We start from the raw sequence: 17,881 nt of genomic DNA on the forward strand, positions 1-17,881 counted from the left end.
GTCCTAGGAGAAGCCTTGGGCAAGGCATAATTACATTTAAGGCCATTTGAATTAATTTATTTACAAGGGAGGGGAAAGGAGGAGGGGGACTAACCTTTAAAGTGCAGTGTGCTAACCCTCCAGGGATTAGAACAATCAGCTAATGTTGACTGAAAGCTTTTTGGAGTCTGGGCTTTGTGCTACTACCTGTACTCTATCCTTATCTTTTTTTTTTCTCTTTTTTTTGGCCTTGAGGGCCAAATTTAAGCCCCCTCCCACTCCCCCAGCTGTCCCTGAGCTTTTGTGCTCAAGGCTAGTGCTCTATCACTTTGAGCCACAGTCACACGTCTGGTTTTCTGGTGGTTCACTGGAGATGAGAGTCTCCTCTGGACTTTCCTGCCTGGGGCTGGTTTTGAACGGTGAGCCTCAGATCTTAGCCTCCTGAGTAGCTAGGATGACAGGTATGAGCCACCACTACCTGGCTCCACTCTTACCTTGACATGATGGGCCTTCCTTTCAGCTTACCAGTGAGGAAAACTCAGAAATTTGCCTGAAGTCATGTCAGTGAAAATCAATTGAGGTACAGATGCAAGTTTCCCAGAGGTCATCTGTGCGGGGACCATCTTTAAAGGCTGCCTGTAGCCCTCGCTCTCCAGCGCCATCTCTATCCACACACCTGGCCAGTGCTTATGGACATGGCCACAGATGTCCCTGCTGGAGGGGACTGGGGTGAGGGGCTCACCAAAGCAGAACTTCTGTTCTTCAGTCTTACTAGGAAGATGGAGAATTCCAGAATTCCAGGATCTGGTCTTTCCCCAGGCTTCTTCCGGGAGCCTGCGCCCTTCCCTGCTCAGGCTCTGGGGAAAACTGCAGGGCTTGGCGAGGAGATGGGAAAACCCTCGCAAAGGAGCTGCTGGCATGTCTGCAGAAAGACTGGGAGTTGGTTGGGCAAAAAGTGAAGGTGGCAAAGGCTTGGTTGGAGAGTGTGGCTCTGTTTACATAGAGCTTTGGAGGGGAGGCAGGAGCATTCAGTAAGGCTTGAACTCAGGGCCTGGACCTTGTCCCTTGGCTTTTTCATTTAAGGCTGGTGCTCTACCACTAGAGCTACAGTTCCACTTCTGGCTTTTTGCTGCTTCATTGGAGATGAATCTCATGGGCTTTATTGCTCTGCTTGGGCTAACTTTGAACCCCAGTCCTCAGGATCTCAGCCTCCTGAGTAGCTAGGATTACAGGCGTGAGTCACTGGCTCCTGGCTTCTGAAGATCTTTTGATCAAAGTGATTTTGATGTTCACAAAATCATTGCAGGCAAGGAAGTAAAACGGTTCCTTGACTAAAAACTAGCCACGATGTTGGGAGCCACGATGTTGGGAGCCACGATGTTGGGAGACACGAATGTTATTCATTTCCAGTGGCCGTGCTGGGTTGTTGGCTCTGTTATTTCCTAGCTCTGATCTATTTTCATAGAGGCACAAAAAGCACTTGTGCACTTGGGGTTTGGATTTCGTGGCTGTGCCCGTTGTCCGAGTTACCTGTGTGATTTCCTGGCTTGCACAGAAAGATTGGGGCAAGGCCTGGTCCTTATCGCATGTCAGCTGACGAGATCAGATGGAGCCTTTTCCAGGCCCAAAATAGACCCTGGCCGAAGTGTCTTACAGCCACAGAGACACTTCACATACTGTCTGTGATTATTTTATGAATAAGGCCCTGGCATGTCTTTTAAATGTTCTAGCTTCGGACAGTTTTTTTCCTATACAGAAGATGAATTATTTATGAGAACAGGCATGTGTATCTTACGATGAGCTGGCCCGCCCATGTCACCTGCCCAGGCCGGCAGTGCAGGCCGACGTTCCTCCTGAACCTGAGGATCGAGGTTCGAAGCCAGCCCGGGCAGGAAACTCTGTGAGACACTGATCTCCAAAGAACCACCCAACAGCCAGATCCGGAGCTGTCGCTCCAGGTGGTGTGGAGAGGAAAAGCCCGGGGGCAGGGCCTGGACCCAAGCCCAGGCTGAGGAGGGGCGCGCAAAGCGTACAGTGGGGGGACGCAGAGGCCCGCAGGAGGCCCCGAGGACCCGGGGAGGTGAGCCGGGGCGCAGAGGCCCGCAGGAGGCCCCGAGGGCCCCGGGGAGGTGAGCACCGCGGGCCGGCTGGAGGTGGGCTCCGTGGGTGCGGGGCTGGAGGAGGGATGGGGCCGGGGGCGCCCAGTCCTCTCTCGGTCCGAACCTCGGGAGGTGCGGCGGGGCGGGGCGGGGCGGGGCGGGGCGGGGCGCAGCCGTCGAATGAGTCCGTGCGACGTGTTGGCGGCGGCGGCGCGCGGGCTCTTCCGGGCTCCTCGGGCTCCGCGGCGTCCTGTGTCCGGCGCCGCGCGCAGTTGCGGCATCGGGGCTCCCCGCGCGCACCCCGGTCCGCTCACCCACCGGCCCCTCGCCCCATCGCCGGCCGGTCACCGCCCGCCCTCGCCGGCCGCGCCATGCGCGCGCCGCCCGCGCCGCCGCCGCCGCTGCTGCTGCCGCTGCTGCTCGCGCTCCTGGCGGCGCCCGGCGCCCGCGCCCGCCGGGCCGAGCCCTCGCCGCCCGGCCCGGGGCCCGGGAACGCCACGCGGGCCGAGCCCGGCCCCGGCCCCGGCCCCGGCCCCGGCCCCGGCGGCGCCAACAGCAGCGGGGACGCCCTGGTCCCCCGCATCTCCTCGCTGCTCCGCGGCCTGCCCGCCCTGAAGGCGGCGGCGGCGGCGGCCTGCGTCCTCAGCGCCCTGCTCGTCGCCTGCCTGCTGCTGCGCGTCTGCAGGTGGGTCCCCCGGGCCTCCCGGCCACCCGCGGGCCTCCCGGCCACTCCTGGGCCACCCCCGGGACACCCCCCCCCCCCGGTCCCCCGCCCCAGGCGCTCACCTGTCTACCCTGGGCACACAGTTTTAGGAATTCTTTTCCCTCCACCAGCTCCGTCCGCCAGCCTGGGCCCGTCAGTCTGTGTCTATCCGTCTGTGTCTGTCTGTCAAATTATTGTTGTTGTTGTTATTGTTATTTTGGCTTGAACTCAAGGCCAGGGCGCTGTCCCCACGCTCTACCACTTGAGCCACAACTCCACTTCCAGCTCTGGTAGTTAACTGGAGGTTAAGGGTCTCACAGGCTTTCCTGCATCCTGCTGACTTCCAACCTCCATCCTCATAGATCTCAGCCTCCTGAGTAGCTAAGACCACAGGTGTGAGCCACCAGCACCTGGCTTGAGATATATATATATGCATATGTATAATATATGAATGATACTCGGTTCACAGCTGGGGAAAACCCAGCGATCGAGGTAGGATGTGAACTCAAGTTTGTCTAAATTTAATCTTTCTGCCCTTTCTCATGCCAGTCTCTAGCAATCCCTCCCTCTCTGTGCATGACTCTGTTTCAGTCTCTGTCTCCCCCGCCCCCCCGTTTTTTTTCCTCTTTTACTGCCTCAGAACGATGTTTCTACAGGGGTCACCCTCGGACACTTCTTTGACTCCTGGGATAGGCACTGGGCTAGGTGATGTTAGTGACCCTTGGTGGCCTTGGTGACTTACAGGGGCACAAGAGGTCTTGCTGGCCACCTGGAAGGTCGCCCAAGGTCAAGGAGAAAGTGGGGACTTTGGACAGTCCCTGCAGTGGGGTGTGTGGGGGGACTGGGCAGACCACAGGGAAGACAAGCTGGCCACTTTCCTGGCGCTCAGAAAGCCTGTTTTTGTAGGGTATGAAACACATCCTGTGGCTCGGGCCGGCCTGACCCCAGCCATGGCCACACTCCACACTGGGGAGCCTGATAGCCACAGAGGGTCTGGTGCGGGGCTTGCTCCGCCGCCGAGGAGCAGAAACCAGATGTCGAGAGGTTTGCTCTCAAGGAGTGAATCAGGGCTTGTGGGATCAGATGCCAGTGGTCTGCATGAGAGGGGCGAGGCGTGTGGTCCGAGGCTCGCCGCCCCCCATCATTGTTCCCCCCTGTGTCTGTCTCTTTGTTCATTTTCTCCCCACCCCATGTCTTCTTTCACTCCTCTGCTGAAGAACTTCATACCCTGAGCTACTTGTGTGTGGCATTCTGAGCTCCCTGCGGTCCACCTCCGGCCCAGTTCCTACTTTGCATCTTCCAGTCACAGAGGCACAGAGAACTGTGACTCTTGGGTTCTTTTCTTTTTGCTGGTCCTGGGGCTTGAACTCAGGGCCTGGGCGCTGTCCCTGAGCTTCTTTTGCTCAAGGCAAGCGCTCTACCACTTGGAGCCACAACACCATTGCCGATTTTCTGGAGGTTCATTGGAGATCAGAGTCTTATGGACTTTCCTGCCCAGGCTGGCTTTGAACTGCTTTCCTCCTAGCTCAGCCTCCTGTTAGCTGATTAGGTGTGAGCCACTGGCGCAGGACTTCTTGGGGTTCTTTTCTGGCCTCCCCAGCCCCAGCCTTGTGCATGTCTCCCCCTCCCTCCACCCGTTGTCCGCCATGCTGCATTATGATGTGGAACGGTCCAGCTCCTGCCTTCGGCAAACAGCCCTGATATGGGGGTGCCCAGGTCAGCCCTGTGCCCTGTGGGGGACCTGGCCCTCAGCAGAGTCAGCCCATCGTTTACCCACTCGCCTCATTGTTCAGTTGGAGGCCATGAATGCCCAGAGGAGCCGGCAGCCCGGAGATTTGAAGGCATCTAGCTCAAAATAGGCTGCGCCTGGAAGGCTGTGTGTCCTTTGTCGGAAGTTATTTCAACTATTTTGCCAGTCTGCTCCTTATTAGCCGGGGGCGGGGGGGGGGGGGAGGCGGCAGCCTGTCACCAGATGTGAGGGGAAAGTGGGCGCTGGGTTTGAGGTGGGAGAGCCACCCTCGGGCCTAGAAGGGGGGTCCTTGTTGGCTGAAGGAAGGCGACGCCATTTGGGAAGCAGCCAGGTGGGTTGAGCCTCCTCTGCCTTCCTGGCAGGTGTGCATGGGGCAGGGGGGGGGGGCTCTCCAGGTGAGTGGCCCCTGGAGCTTCTTATTCAGACAAAGATTGGAAACATTCCTCAGCTGGGAAGGGCCTGGCTGGTTCCCAGCTCCCAAGTGCTGCTTTGCACATGGAAAAGCTGCAGCTTCCAGAGTGGAACACGGCATTGCTGGATTCTAGGCCATTCTGCGGGTCAGCGTGGTCCAGGCAGGGCCGGCAGCTGGGGCCCGTTCCTCTAGAGTGTGCCGACTGTCTGTCTCCCTGGGTCTCCTGGGTCCTCTCTGCTGGCCAGGTTCCACAGGTATGGGGCTCTCCAGCTCCTTAGTACACAGGTGCCCGGGCCTGAACATTCCTCGAGACGGACGGCCCAGTGAATGACCCCACCTGCCGCCACCTCCTTCCTCTTCAGAGTCACACGGCAGCCTCCAGGCTGGGTCTCCGGCTCTGTCTCTCTTCATCCTGTCCTTTCCTGTGTTTTGGGATGCTGCTCTCTTCTCCCCTGTTACACAGCAAGAGAATAGAGAAGCCACGTTTTGAGAGGTTGAGTTGGGAGTCTTTATTAAAAGGCCAGCGACTGCAGGCAGACCTGTCGCCAAGACCTGCAGCCCTGCAGCCCTGCGGGGGCACTTACCACTGTCAGAAAACTGAGCCACGAGACCTGAGAGGAGAGAAAGAGCAGAAAAACAGTCCCAACAAACCAGATCAACCCCCGTGGAGAGCTGCAGTGGGATGCCGTGGTGACCGGAGGAGAGCCAGGAGACAGGACACACGACACAGGACGTAGGACCTGAGGCACGGCATAGTGGCGTCTGAGCTGGTCCAGGCCTAAATAGGGTCAGGTCAGGGGGCGGGCTCACAACCCAAGTTTGGTAGCGTCCCAGCCCCTGCATCTAGGAGCTCAGGTACCATGCCTGGCACCTCCGTCTAGGAATTCAGTCCCCAAGTCCACCAGCATTCCTGTGGGCACCCTCTCCCCCTTGACCCTCCTACCATGCCCTCACCCCATTCATATTGTGGTGTGTCCTCCCCTGTTTCCTGGTCTGAGCAGCCTCCCTGCCTCCAAAGAGCCTCCACAGCACACTGGGGGGGCGGGGCGGGGTTGACTCACACCTCCCCCCCTCCACCGTGCCAGGATGGGCTGGCCTGCATCTTAACACCTAGTGTGGCTCCCAGCAAGGGCTGGCATTTATTCAGGGTATTTTTAGCCAAAGAATGTTGGAGTTCCACGAGTCTCACCTTGCCACTGGTGTATCTCAAGTGGGGCGTGGCCCTCATGGGACACCAGAGAGGGGGTTTGGGCCATGCCCTTTATTACTGTAAGGTAATGTGTGGCTGCATAGAAAAGGGCAGTTCCAGGGGCTGGGAAGGTGGCTCAGTGGTAGAGTGCTCGCTTCGCAGGCATGAGGCCCTGGCTTGATTCCTCAGCACCACGTAAGCAGAAAAAGCCCGAAGTGGCGCAGTGGCTCAAGTAGTAGAGCGCTCGCCTTGAGCTGAAGAGCTGAGGGACAGCGCCCAGGCCTAGAGTTGAGGTCCCATGACCAACTACCCCCCCCAAAGTAATAATAAAAAGGGCAGTCCCAGCCTTCTTGTTTGTGTTCCCCCAAGGAGGTCCCTTGTCAGACAACAGGAAAAATAAAGATACAAGGAAACTATTAACATAAAAAGCAGAAAGCATGTATTGTGGAAGAAAACATACAGGCATTTACTTATTTGTTGTATTTATGTTTATCTCCAGTACTGGGGATTGAACTCAGGTCCTCACATGGCAAGCAGGCACTCTACCACTTGAGCAGCCATGCCTCCAGCCCCTTTTTATCTTGGTTACTTTCATGATTGGGGTCTTGATCTTTATGCCCAGGCTGGCCTGGGACTTCCATACTCCTGCCTGTGTGTCCCTGGGTTGGGGATGACAGGCTCTCACCACTGAATCCAGTCATTTGGTTGAGATGGGGTCTTTAGCATGTTCCTGCCTGAGCTGGCTTCTCACCGGGATCCCTCTGATCTCCCCAGGTAGCTAGGATTGCAGTTTTGAACTACTGCACCTGGCAACATAACCAACACCAAGTATTAAAAGCCTCTCCCATGTTGCCCAGCCGATGGGCATGCTTTGGGACCTTGTTGCTCGCTCCTTCCTTCCTTCCTTCCTTCCTTCCTTCCTTCCTTCCTTCCTTCCTTCCTTCCTTCCTTCCTTCCTTCCTTCCTCCCTCCCTCCCTCCCTCCCTCCCTCCCTCTCGGCCTGAGTGCTATCCCTCAGATCTTCAGCTCAAGACTGGCACTCTGTCACTTGAGCTACAGTGCCACTTCTGTTTTCTGGTAGTTTATTGGAGAGAAGAGTTTCACGGACTTTCCTGCCCGGGCTGGCTTTGAACCACGATCCTAACATCTCAGCCTCCTGAGTAGCTAGGATGGCAGGTGTGAGCCACTGGTGCCGGGCTGTATTTCTTTATTGTCTGCTAAGAATTTGTTTCCTCTTGTAACACTGGGGTTTGAACTCAGGGCTTTGCACTTGCTGGGCAGGTGCTGTACACCTGACCCATGGCTCTACCCTTTCGCGTCACCTTGCATGTATTCCCTCTAATTCAGAGAACATTTTATTAGTTTCTGTAATTAAACCAGTCCCCTGCTGCGTGTGGAGTAGGAAACTCATTTCTCCATGGCAGTGACGTGGGGAGCTATCTGGCGAGGACTGGAGTGGAGGCCAGGGACGGCTGTTATCAGCTACCTTGTGACCCAGGGCTTTCCTTACAACACCTTAACCTCTGAGTCCAGGGAATCGGGCGCTGTCTTTTGGTGTCCTCTGAACGGGGTGGCCAGAGGCCAGGGAAACTTGGCCACCACAAAACAGCGACTTTCCTTGGCTATTCTCCCAGCTCCACATGCAAGGCTCTGCCTCACGGTGAGTTTGGCCATTCACCCAGCTGTGTATACCAGCTTCTCGCTCCAAAATCTCTGTAAAACCCCACAATCTGAAAGGAGGGATGGAGGACATTGTCTGGTATCTATGGCCAAGGGTACTGGCGGCCTGTCTGCCTGCCTGCCTGCCTGCCTGCCTGCCTTTTTTGCTGCTACTGGGGTTTGCATTCAAGGCCTTGTACTCAAGGCCCAGTGGGTACTCTACCACCTGGGCAGTGCTTCCACCCTGGCTTCTTGTTGGAAACCAAGCTTGGAAAGACTTTCCTGCCCAAGTTGGCAGATAAGAGATCAGAGTCTCTCAGCCTTTCCTGCCTAGGGGCTGGCTTCGAAGAGCTGAGATCCTCCTCAGATCTCAGCCTCCTGAGCTGAGGCTGCAGCTGGGACTGCAGGTGTGAGCCACTGGCACCTGGTTTATGTTTAATTTTTATCTAAACACATGGGAGAAGTGAATATGATACAAAAGCAATCTAGAATAGAGAGCATGTCCTTGATCCAGTTCTCCCCTCCACCCACACCACCCACAGAAACAAATTACAGCACCTAGGAAAAATAAGGGCTCTTACGTGGTTTCAAACTGGGGGGGACTTGTAATCCCTTGGTGACATATGGCCATGTCTGGTCAAGACTTGATGGTGTAAGTGAGGGAACGTGAGTGGAGTTAGCAGCAGTTAGAGGCCAGGATGTGGCTCAGAATTCTGCAGGGATTCTGTAGAGAATAATTCAGTCCCACCAGGTGCCAGTGGCTCACGCCTGAAATCCTAGCTACTCAGGAGCTGAGATCTGAGGAGGATCTGTTCTGCAAAGCCAGCCCCTGGGCAGGAAAGGCTGCGAAACTCTTACCTCCAGTGAAGCGCCAAAACATCCGGAAGTAAAGCATGCTAGCCTTGAGCAGAAAAAGCTGAGGGGCAGCGTTCAGGCCCTGAGTTCAAGCCCCAGGACCAGTACACACAGACACACACACACAAATTACTTAGCTTCCACATCAGCAGTACTGGAGGTGAGGAACTCTTGGTCTGCTGGTTGCCCATGTGAGCAGTTACCTGAACTTTCCTGACACCCATTTTCCATCATTCATTAGAGCACTTGCTTTTGAGAAGTCTAGAATAAGATTGTGTCATCCTGATCCCTGGGTCCCCTTTAACCTGCCACGCATCCTACTGCATTTAAAGAATGGGATTTTGCAAACAGATGTAATTTATCCCCAGCCTCTTGGTGTTGGTTTTCCTGTGAAGGACATCACAATGGCCGCAGTGACCAGACAGGTGTGTTGACTTACCTCCAAGGCTCTTTTAGACATAATTGGTGATCTTTGGCCCTAATGCATCTCCTTGGCAACTCAGCTCCCGGATGAAGGAGGCGCCTGTGACTACTTTTATTAACGGTCCTATTGAGAACCAGGTATCTGCTGCGGTTTCCTTTCTGTCAAACTGAAGAAGTCCCTCTTGGATTTAACTAAGAGTCCTCTGTCTTACAGGGCTCTGATTTTTGTGTATGATTTGCATTTGGGCATTTTTGCAAACCCTAGGCCTTCTGGAGACCCCAGACACCTCTCAGGCTAACTAGGGGTGGGGCTTGGAGGGGCTCCAGTATTGAGTTCGATAGAGATCCTGCTGGGAGACAGGGGCGGAAAAATCCCTGGATGGGAGCAGAGAAATCTTTCTGGGTGATGCTGGATACTTCTTTCTTTTCATTGCTGTTGGTCATAAGGCTTGAATTCAGGGCCTGGGAGCTGTCTGTGAGCTTTGTGCTCAAAGCTAGCACTCTACTGCTTTGAGCCACAGCCCTGCTTCTGGCTTTCTAGTGGCTCATTGTAGATAAGAGTCTCACGGACTTTCCTGCCCAGGCTGGCTTTGAACTGTGATCTTCAGATCTCAGTCTCTTAAGTAGTTAGGGCGACAGGCATGAGCTACCGGTGCCCAGCTGCTGGGTACCTTTTGGTTACATGGCTGATATTTTGCCTCTAACTGCTTGCGAAAGAGAGTTCTGGAAGCATGCATTTAGGATCATGTTGGTATGATTTCATTTCAAACAAAATGTGTTCTTAATCTAAGGGCGATCTGCCAGGAATCTGGACCTGGTGTTTATTTTCTGGGGTGCAGGAAGGAGGAAGCCACTCTTGTTGACAGGTGTGGCTTAGAGGAGAGGCAGTGACCCATAGCTCGGGCTAGGTTATTCCAGCCCTGCGAGGCCCTGGTTCCTGTGACCTTTCTACACCCAAGGCTCCAGTGATCGCCTCTCCCTATCCCTTGGCACAGAGGAGAGAACTGAGGCTCACGAGTGGAGAAGGGTCGTGGGTCTGCGGATGCATAGAGTAGGATGTATGCTCAGGTGTTTGGATTTAGCAGGCTGAGCCTTGGCCTTGTGAGCTGTGTCACCAACACTCGGCCTAGCACTGAGGAGAAAACAACTCTGTGTGTGTTTGTTTGCACGCTCACACACATGCATGTGTGCACATTGGTTCTAGGGTTTGAACTCAGGACCGGGGCAGTGCCTGAGCTTCTGTTGCTCAGGAGGAGAGCTCTGCCACTTGAGCCACGGGCTCCACTTCTGATATTATAAGTAAGAATCTCACAGAGTGGGCTGGCTTCCAACCTCTATTCTCAGATCTCAGCCTCCTGAGTAGGTAGGATGACAGATGTGAGCCACCAGTGCCCAGCAAAAGGTGTGTGTCTCCAGGCATCCTGATCCCGCGGCTTCCAGGGTTCCTGTTGGTCATTGTGCCTTTGTCATTGAATGGTTTGGATCTTCACGGCACGATTACAAGGCGGTACAAAACCGTGCACATAGGCAGAAAGGCTATGGGCAGCCCGTGAGGCATGGACACGTCTGCCCTCTCAGCAGCCACATGATTTCTCTGGGAAAGGTTCCCTGCCCTGGCACAGACCAAGTGGGTCCAGCCCTTGGCAAACACACCTGGCAGCTGTAGGCAGGGACTTGGGGCCCCGGGCGCCTCTGACAGCCGGGAGCCAGGCTGTGCTGACTCGGGGAAGGAGAGTTTACCTTCCCTTGGGGGTGGAGGGTGGGAAAGGAGCAGGTGGGGCACAGAGCCCTGGAGTTACCAAGAAAAGCCCTGGGCCATGTGCTGGAAAGCTCTAGCCTGCCAGGGTCTGCCCACCTGGTTACCAGGGTGTCACTTTGCCAATCAGGAGAGGATGGGAGGTGCAGCAGCTGCTTTCTTCAGTATCGGCTGGAATCTGGGCTGTACTGCCCAGGAAGAGAGATCAGGAAGGCGGGCACAGGGGTTCTGTGCTTGTCTCTGAGTCTGTCTGTGCCCACGGGCTGTTGCTCTCAAGTTTTCCTGAGGCAGCTGGGATGACAGGAGTAGGCTACCACGCCCAGCTCTTTCTGTTGAGTGTCAGATTTTCTTTTTTTGTTACCCCTTCAGCTGCATCCTCCTGATCTGTGCCTCCTGCACAGCTAGGATCACAAGCGTGGACTGCTGAGCCTAGCTGTAGGTTGAGACGGAGTCTCATGAACTTTGCTGCCTGGGCTGACAATCTTCTCAAGTAGCCAGGAGAACAGGGGATTTGCTGGCTGAAGCTGGTTGAAGATTTGCTATGTTGTAACAATGTTCATGTCCGTCAGTCATTAATGAGAATCTGTTTCCTACATCCTGGCCAACAGTATTTCCAGAGGTTTTGATTTGTTAAATTGGTAGATGCAGAATGGAATCTCCCACGAGGGCTAGATTTTCATTTCCCTTATTCCTTATAAGACTTGTTTTTATTTCTGTTTGGTTGGTTGTGAGGCTTGAACTCAGGGCCTGGGCACTATCCCTGAGTTCTTTTGCTCAAGGCTAGTGCTCTACCACTTTAAGCCACAGCACCACTTCTGGTTTCCTGATAATTGGAGAGAAGAGTCTCACAGACTTTCCTGCCCAGGCTGGTTTAGAACCGTGATAGAGATCTCCTGAGTAGCTAGGATTATAGGTGTGAGCCATTGGCCCAAGGCTTTTTTTTGTAATAGTAAATAATGCAGGGCCATTCATTTTCTTCACCCACAGTGTGTGAACTACCTGTTTTATATCCTTCAATAACTTTTTAATTAGATTATGGATCTCTATTACCGATATATAGCAACTTTCCATGTGTATCAGGGAGGTTAGTTATAATTTGGAAATATTTCTCCAAGTTTATCATTTGTCTTGACTTTAAAATTGTTTTTATGTTCTTGATTTTTGTCATCATTTTGTTTTTTTTTTTTTTTAAATGGATTTTGGATTTCTCTTACATTTTCTCTACTTTTATGATTTCATTTTCAGCCCCAGCTTAGCTTAATTACCATGATACGGAATGGCAGAAGTGGGCATCTCGTGGGTGGCTTTTTTTTTTTCTTTTTAATCTTTCTTGCATGCTGAAATGCCACCTTTATTGCACACTGAGTTCTGGGGTAAATTTGGGTCTGTTTCTGATTCTCTATCCTGGGCGGGGGGGGGGGGGGGGGGGAGGCGTCTGATTGTTAATGCCCCAGCAGGTTGGTGGGGCTCTGCCTTGGTGTTTTTTGCCATTTGGGGAACCCATCCCCCTACTTCTGCTCAAAATGGCTCCTAGGGTATTGCCGATTTCCCCCCTCCCTCATCCCAGGCGATTGTCTCCTTCCGTTCCTCACAGAAACCTGCATGCATTCAACTGGGAGGTCCATTTAGGTGGCTCTGGATCTTTGAGCTGGAGAGGTTTTGTTCTCGCCCTCCTTTTGTGGACACAACCTCCTTTGCTTGCTTTTGGTCTCAGCAGGCGCTGGCTGGCAGCCTGGGTAACTTCTTCCAGCTGGGGTTAGCAGAGTCCCAGGTGAGCTCCCTGTCCTGGGCAAAGAGCTTGGGTTTTGGAGTGGGCCACACCTGGATTGGAGGCCCGTTTCCCAGGGCAGGCCCCTCCGTGACCACTGGCCCAGGTGTCCTCCCTGGATCGTGGCAGTGCCTTGGTGCCTGTGGGCTGGTGGCTGTGATGGGGTCCCACGTGCACCGCTGGGGGGTGTGGGTAGGCCGGGCGTGGTGGCCACTGTTAGCCATTTCCCCAGGGGAGAAGATGGTTGTTGGAGGCCGGCCGTGGGAGGCCTGTGTTTGGGGGCCTCAGGAGTCAGGGCAGCCTGGGTGGGGTGTGTCGGGGAAGGCTGAGAAGGGGTGGAGGATCTGCCCAGAGCTCCAGCCCCAGATTGGGGGGAGAATGAGATTATTGGGGGGAGGGAGAGCCAATGGTGTGTTGGGAAGTGTGGCCCAAGGGAGGGCAGGGCTGGGACCCCAACCCCAGTCTCCCAGGGTCCGCATCTGAGGACAGCCCCAGGAGGGAACAAGGCTTGCTTTGTCTATTTTTGTGCGGGAGGCAGGAAAGGAAGGCCTCTGTCCCAGCTGCCAGCCGGCCCTGGGCTCCTGCAGCCCCAGTTTTGCTCACACAGCACTCCTGCTGGTTGGAGACCCCTTTCTGACCGGTGGTTAGAAGATTCTTTGGGTAAACACACTGTGGCTTGGGAATTACATTCAAAGCCAAAAGATCTCCCTCTCCCTCTCCCTCTCCTTCTCCCTCTCCCTCTCCCTCTCCCTCTCCCTCTCCCTCTCCCTCTTCCTCCCCCTCTCCCTCTCCCTCCCCCTCCCCCCTCCCCCCCCTCCTCCCTTCCCTCCCTCTCCCCTCCCCCTCCCTTCCCCCTCCCCCCTCTCTCTCCCTTGTTGGTGATGGGACTTGAACTCATGGGGCCTGGGCACTGTCCCTGAGCTCTTTTGCTCAAGGCTAGTGCTCTGCCGCTCCAACCACAGTGCCACTTCCAGTTTTATGGTGGTTCATTGGAGATAAGACTCATGGGGACTTTTCTGCCTGGGCTGACAGATCTCAGCCCCCTGAGTAGCTAGGGTTATAGGCAAGAGCCACGGGTGCTGTCTCTGTCTCTCTCCCCCCTCCCTCCTTCCCTCCCCCGCCCCGGGATGGAACTCAGTTTGTCTCACATTTGCTAGGCAGGCATTCCGCCACCTGGGCCACGTCCCCAGCTCTTTATGCTTTACTTTGTTTTTAAGAGGTTCTCACTTGCTTTTGGTAGGTTCTCGCACTTTTGTCTGGGCCTTTTGTGGACTATGCTCTTTCCGCCGCCACCTCCAGATTACCGATGTGAACCACCATGTTTGGGAGATGGCCTATTGCTGCCTTTTTCCCTGGGCTAGCCTCAAAACCACAACCCTCCTGTCTTTGCCTTCCACATGTCAGGGAGAACAGGGGCACGTCCCTGTGCCTGGCAGAGCGAGGGGAGTTTGAACGTCTTTCTCTTGTTAGACGCCGTCCGCAGGCTGCTCTGCTCTAGCTGCCCTGCTCCACAGGCTGTGGCACCGTGGGCTGTGACCCCAAGTCTGACCCCATACCTGGGGTCTCAGGTAGCTTCAGGTAGTCCTAGCTAGTGCGAGGGCTCTGTCCCCCCGGGGCTGCCCTTCTGCCCCTGAAGGGACCCCTGGAAGGTCTCAGATGCTCTCTGGTCGGGTGGCCTTTTCCTGTTTCTCAGGACTTCGTCCTGGTGTTTGTCTTCTGGAAATCCTGTCCACAGGTAACCCGAGGCAAAGTGTCGGGCTACTGTCAAGGAGTTGTAGCTGGCGGGACTTAACAATGTTAGAGGAAGTGGAAAATCACATCCGTGTGTGTGTGTGTGTGTGTGTGTGTGTGTGTGTGTGTGTGTGTGTGTGTCACTGTGAACATGTTATAGAAATCCCTGGATGGAGTTTGTTCTTATGGCGGATTCTTTAGTCCACGTGTGACAGAAAACCTGGCCCAGACTGACTCTGGTGGAGGAGGTGGCTTTTCCCTTTTCAGGGAGGGGCTGGCCGCACAGTGGGGTTGGGGCTCAGTCTTTCCCCCTCTCTCCCCACTCTTTCAGCTGACTTTATTCTTTGTGTCTAAAAGATGGCAGGATGGTATCTCACGGTCAGTGGGCAGGGAACCCATTGGCCCCATCCCACATTTCCTACCAAAAGATGGCTAGATCTGATTGGCCATGCCTTCCTCTCTTCTGCCCTGTTAGTGGTTGACTAATGGGTTGCAGTGTTTTGATTGGCTCAGGCTGAGCATCTGTTTCTGTTCCGATCTTCCTAGCCACAGGTGATTGGCTCTCTGATTGGTTATGCCTTTCCCACCTGTCCCCTACTGTTGATTGACTGGCTCAGACATAATCCTGCTGGCGCTGGAGAGGTAGGGCTGGCTTGGAGGCTCCAGGTGGCCAATGGAAGGGCCCCCAGCATCCAGCGAATGCTGGATTGGCTCCATGCCCAGCGCCTGCCCTACCCGCCCGAGTCAAGTGCACCTTTCTCTTCCAGATTTGGAAAGAGGTTAAAGAAAACCCGCAAGTATGACATCATCACCACCCCGGCCGAGCGTGTGGAGATGGCCCCTCTGAACGAGGACGACGACGAAGATGAAGACTCCACAGTATTCGACATCAAGTACAGGTGCGAGGTGGGGACCCAGGCTCCGGAGGACCTGGGCTCCGGGGGGTGCGGGGGGCTTAGGCCTGGCGCCCGTGTATTCTGTGGGGGGGAGGTTGCCGAGGAAGGGATCTGCTCTCATCCTCCAGAGGGATGCTGCTCCAGAGGTGTCTTGTTTCTCTGCTCTGATGATAATGCTAAGTTTGCTTTAAGGACGGAGGAAGGCTTTGAACTGCCATCCTCAGACCTCAGCCCCCTGAGTAGCTAGGGTGACCGGCGTGAGCCACCGGTGCCTGACATGCGTTAGGTTTTGGTATGCACTGCTGTGTTCCGTTTGTGGACTGGCAGCTCCTCTCCCGTGGGAGGGGTCAGTAAGCTGCCGCTGCGGGGTTCGCAGCAGCCCCCTGCCTGTTTTTGTACCGTGGTGTCAGCTGTGTGTTATAATAACAGAATACACCAAGGCGGTCGACTTGAAAGGAGAAAAGGTTTATTTTGGCTCACAGTTTTGGAGTTTCAGCCACAACTAAGTGGTCCTGTTGCTTTGGGCCTGTGGCCAGGCAGCACATCGTGGTGGGAACACACGTAAGAACAAGCCCCTCCCCCCCCATCCTGGGGACAAAAGAGAGGAAAGCCACTGGGGTCCCCCAATCCCCCCGGGACCCAAAGATCTCCCACCAGGGCCCTTGGTTAAAGGGTCCATTGCTGCCTAGGAGTGCCAGATCCATCTATAGCAACAACTCAGGAGCCCAGGGTGGTTTCCTCATTTGATGGATGGGAAAAGAATCAGAGGTAGGGGCATGACCGTTCATGAAGCATGCAAGTTAGCTGCCATCCAGTTTCAGTGCCCATAAATAAAGTTTTATTGGGACACAGCCTGCCCAAGCATCTTGTACCACCCATGGCTGCTTTTTTGTTCCAACAGCTGGGTCGAGAGACTGGAAGGCCTACAAAGTCTACAATGCTGACTCTTGGGACTTTTACTAGAACGGGTTGCTGTCTGTCCCCAACACCGGTAGAGGAGCCAAGAAAGAGGGGGTCCAGGGAGAGAAGAGGTTGTGCGCCAGGGGGCCTGTGTGCAGCACAAGGGAAGGGGCCTGAGTTGGGAGTTAAGGGAGGAAGTGCAGTGTGTCTTCGAGACAGCGTATTCAGAGGCCCTGAGGCTGGGGAGATGTTTCCTCTGTGGCAGGACCGCGGGAGGTAGGCGTGACAGTGTGGCTGCTGGGGAGCGCTCAGGTGGCTGGTCCCCGGCTGGCTGGTGTACTGACTCTTCTTCTCCCCCACTTCTCTTTTTTTTTTTTTTTTCCAATTGTTTTTTTCAGGTAAAACCTGTCTTCCAAGATGTTGGCGTCCTGCCCGGGGCGCTTGGCGAGCCGCTGTGTAGGATCTGGGCGCTGTCCTCTGCGTGGTGTCCGCTGGTGCCGCTGCGTGCGGCTCAGAATGCCACCGTCGGCCGGTGCACGGGTCAGCTCGCCAGTCACCGCCACCGCCGCCGCCCTTCAGATGCCCTGGTGAAATCGCCTCCTCTTCCTCCTCCTCCTCTTCCTCCTTCCTGTGGGGTGAAGGGTAGAAACAGTGAAGGCTGTGACATGGAGGACCCCACGTCGAAACCCAGCCGGGGCAGCTGCCCTCCGCCACCTCCTGAGCCTCTGCCTTCCCCGTCCCGCCTGGTCTGCCTGGCTTGGGTTCTGGCTTTCTCTTGGTGACATTGCAAGCTCCGGCGTTCCCCTCACCCCCTTCCGCTGTGCAGACACAAAGAATTTCAGCTATCAGGGAACATGTGTGTGTGCGTGTGTGTGTGTGTGTGTGTGTGCGTGCGTGTGTGCATGTGACACATCAAGGGAATGGAAGCACTGGGTAGTTAAGTTTTGGGCTTAGCTGATATTGATGTGGTGTGTTGGTGTTCTCAGTCCTGTCACTGTTCTGTGTCGTCTTAGAAATACAATTACATATATATAGTTATATAGTTGTATACATATAACCAGGGTTATTTAATGAGCGGTGGCTTGGCTGACTGATAAAAGGGCCACTGTCAGGGATCCTGTCAGATGTTAGTGCAGGCCAGAGTGGAAACCTCTAGAACGTGTGTGTTTGTGTGTGTGTGTGCGTGCGCACAAGCTGTGTGCATGTCCGCGTGTGCGTGTTTGCGTGCATGCGTGTGCGTGCACACGTGTGTGCATGTTCCTGCGTGCGTGTGTGCACACTCCTCCCTGCCCCAGGAGCCTGCAAGTTTTGTGGAGGCCTCCTGTTGAGCCTCTTTCAGATTGTGGTAATTTCTAGAAGCAAGTGGTGCCTTTGCGGCCCTGCGGGGTGGGAGTGGGAGGGGGGCTCTCGTGTCCTAAGAGAGGTGGCTTTGATTGGCCCTCCCATCCTTTTCTTTCTGATGTTGCTTCACGGGTTGTGTGTTTGCCTGTTTATTGCCTTAGGATGAAAACTCCTGTTTTCCTGAGAGGAGCTGTTGCACCTGTAATCGCGGGGGCGGGGGTGGGGGCGGGGGAGGGAGGCTATAGGAGGATAGTGATTTGAGGCCCGCCCAAGCACCGTTCACGAGACCCTGTATCTCAGTGAGACCCTGTATCTCAGTGAGTGTGCAGGTGCTGTGCTTCATGCCTGTAATCTCGGCTACGCGGGTGGTGGTGGCCGCGGCGGCGGTGGTAGTGGGAGGGGAGGAGAAAACAAGATTTT

At 55.0% G+C, this 17,881-nt stretch overlaps 1 protein-coding gene across 1 annotated transcript; it reads left to right on the plus strand.

Annotated features, from left to right (window-relative positions):
• The first annotated feature begins 2,449 nt into the window (after nt 1-2,449).
• Nucleotides 2,450-17,655, plus strand: Fam174b (family with sequence similarity 174 member B). Its single transcript, XM_042698539.1, has 3 exons — nt 2,450-2,763; nt 15,092-15,223; nt 16,519-17,655. Exons 1-3 carry the CDS (start codon nt 2,450-2,452, stop codon nt 16,520-16,522), a joined length of 450 nt encoding a protein of 149 aa, XP_042554473.1. The 3' UTR covers nt 16,523-17,655.
• The last annotated feature ends 226 nt before the right edge of the window (nt 17,656-17,881 follow it).

Source organism: Dipodomys spectabilis, unplaced genomic scaffold, assembly GCF_019054845.1.
Source record: "Dipodomys spectabilis isolate Male_0828 unplaced genomic scaffold, ASM1905484v1 ptg000233l, whole genome shotgun sequence".
Taxonomy (NCBI): Eukaryota; Metazoa; Chordata; class Mammalia; order Rodentia; family Heteromyidae; genus Dipodomys; species Dipodomys spectabilis.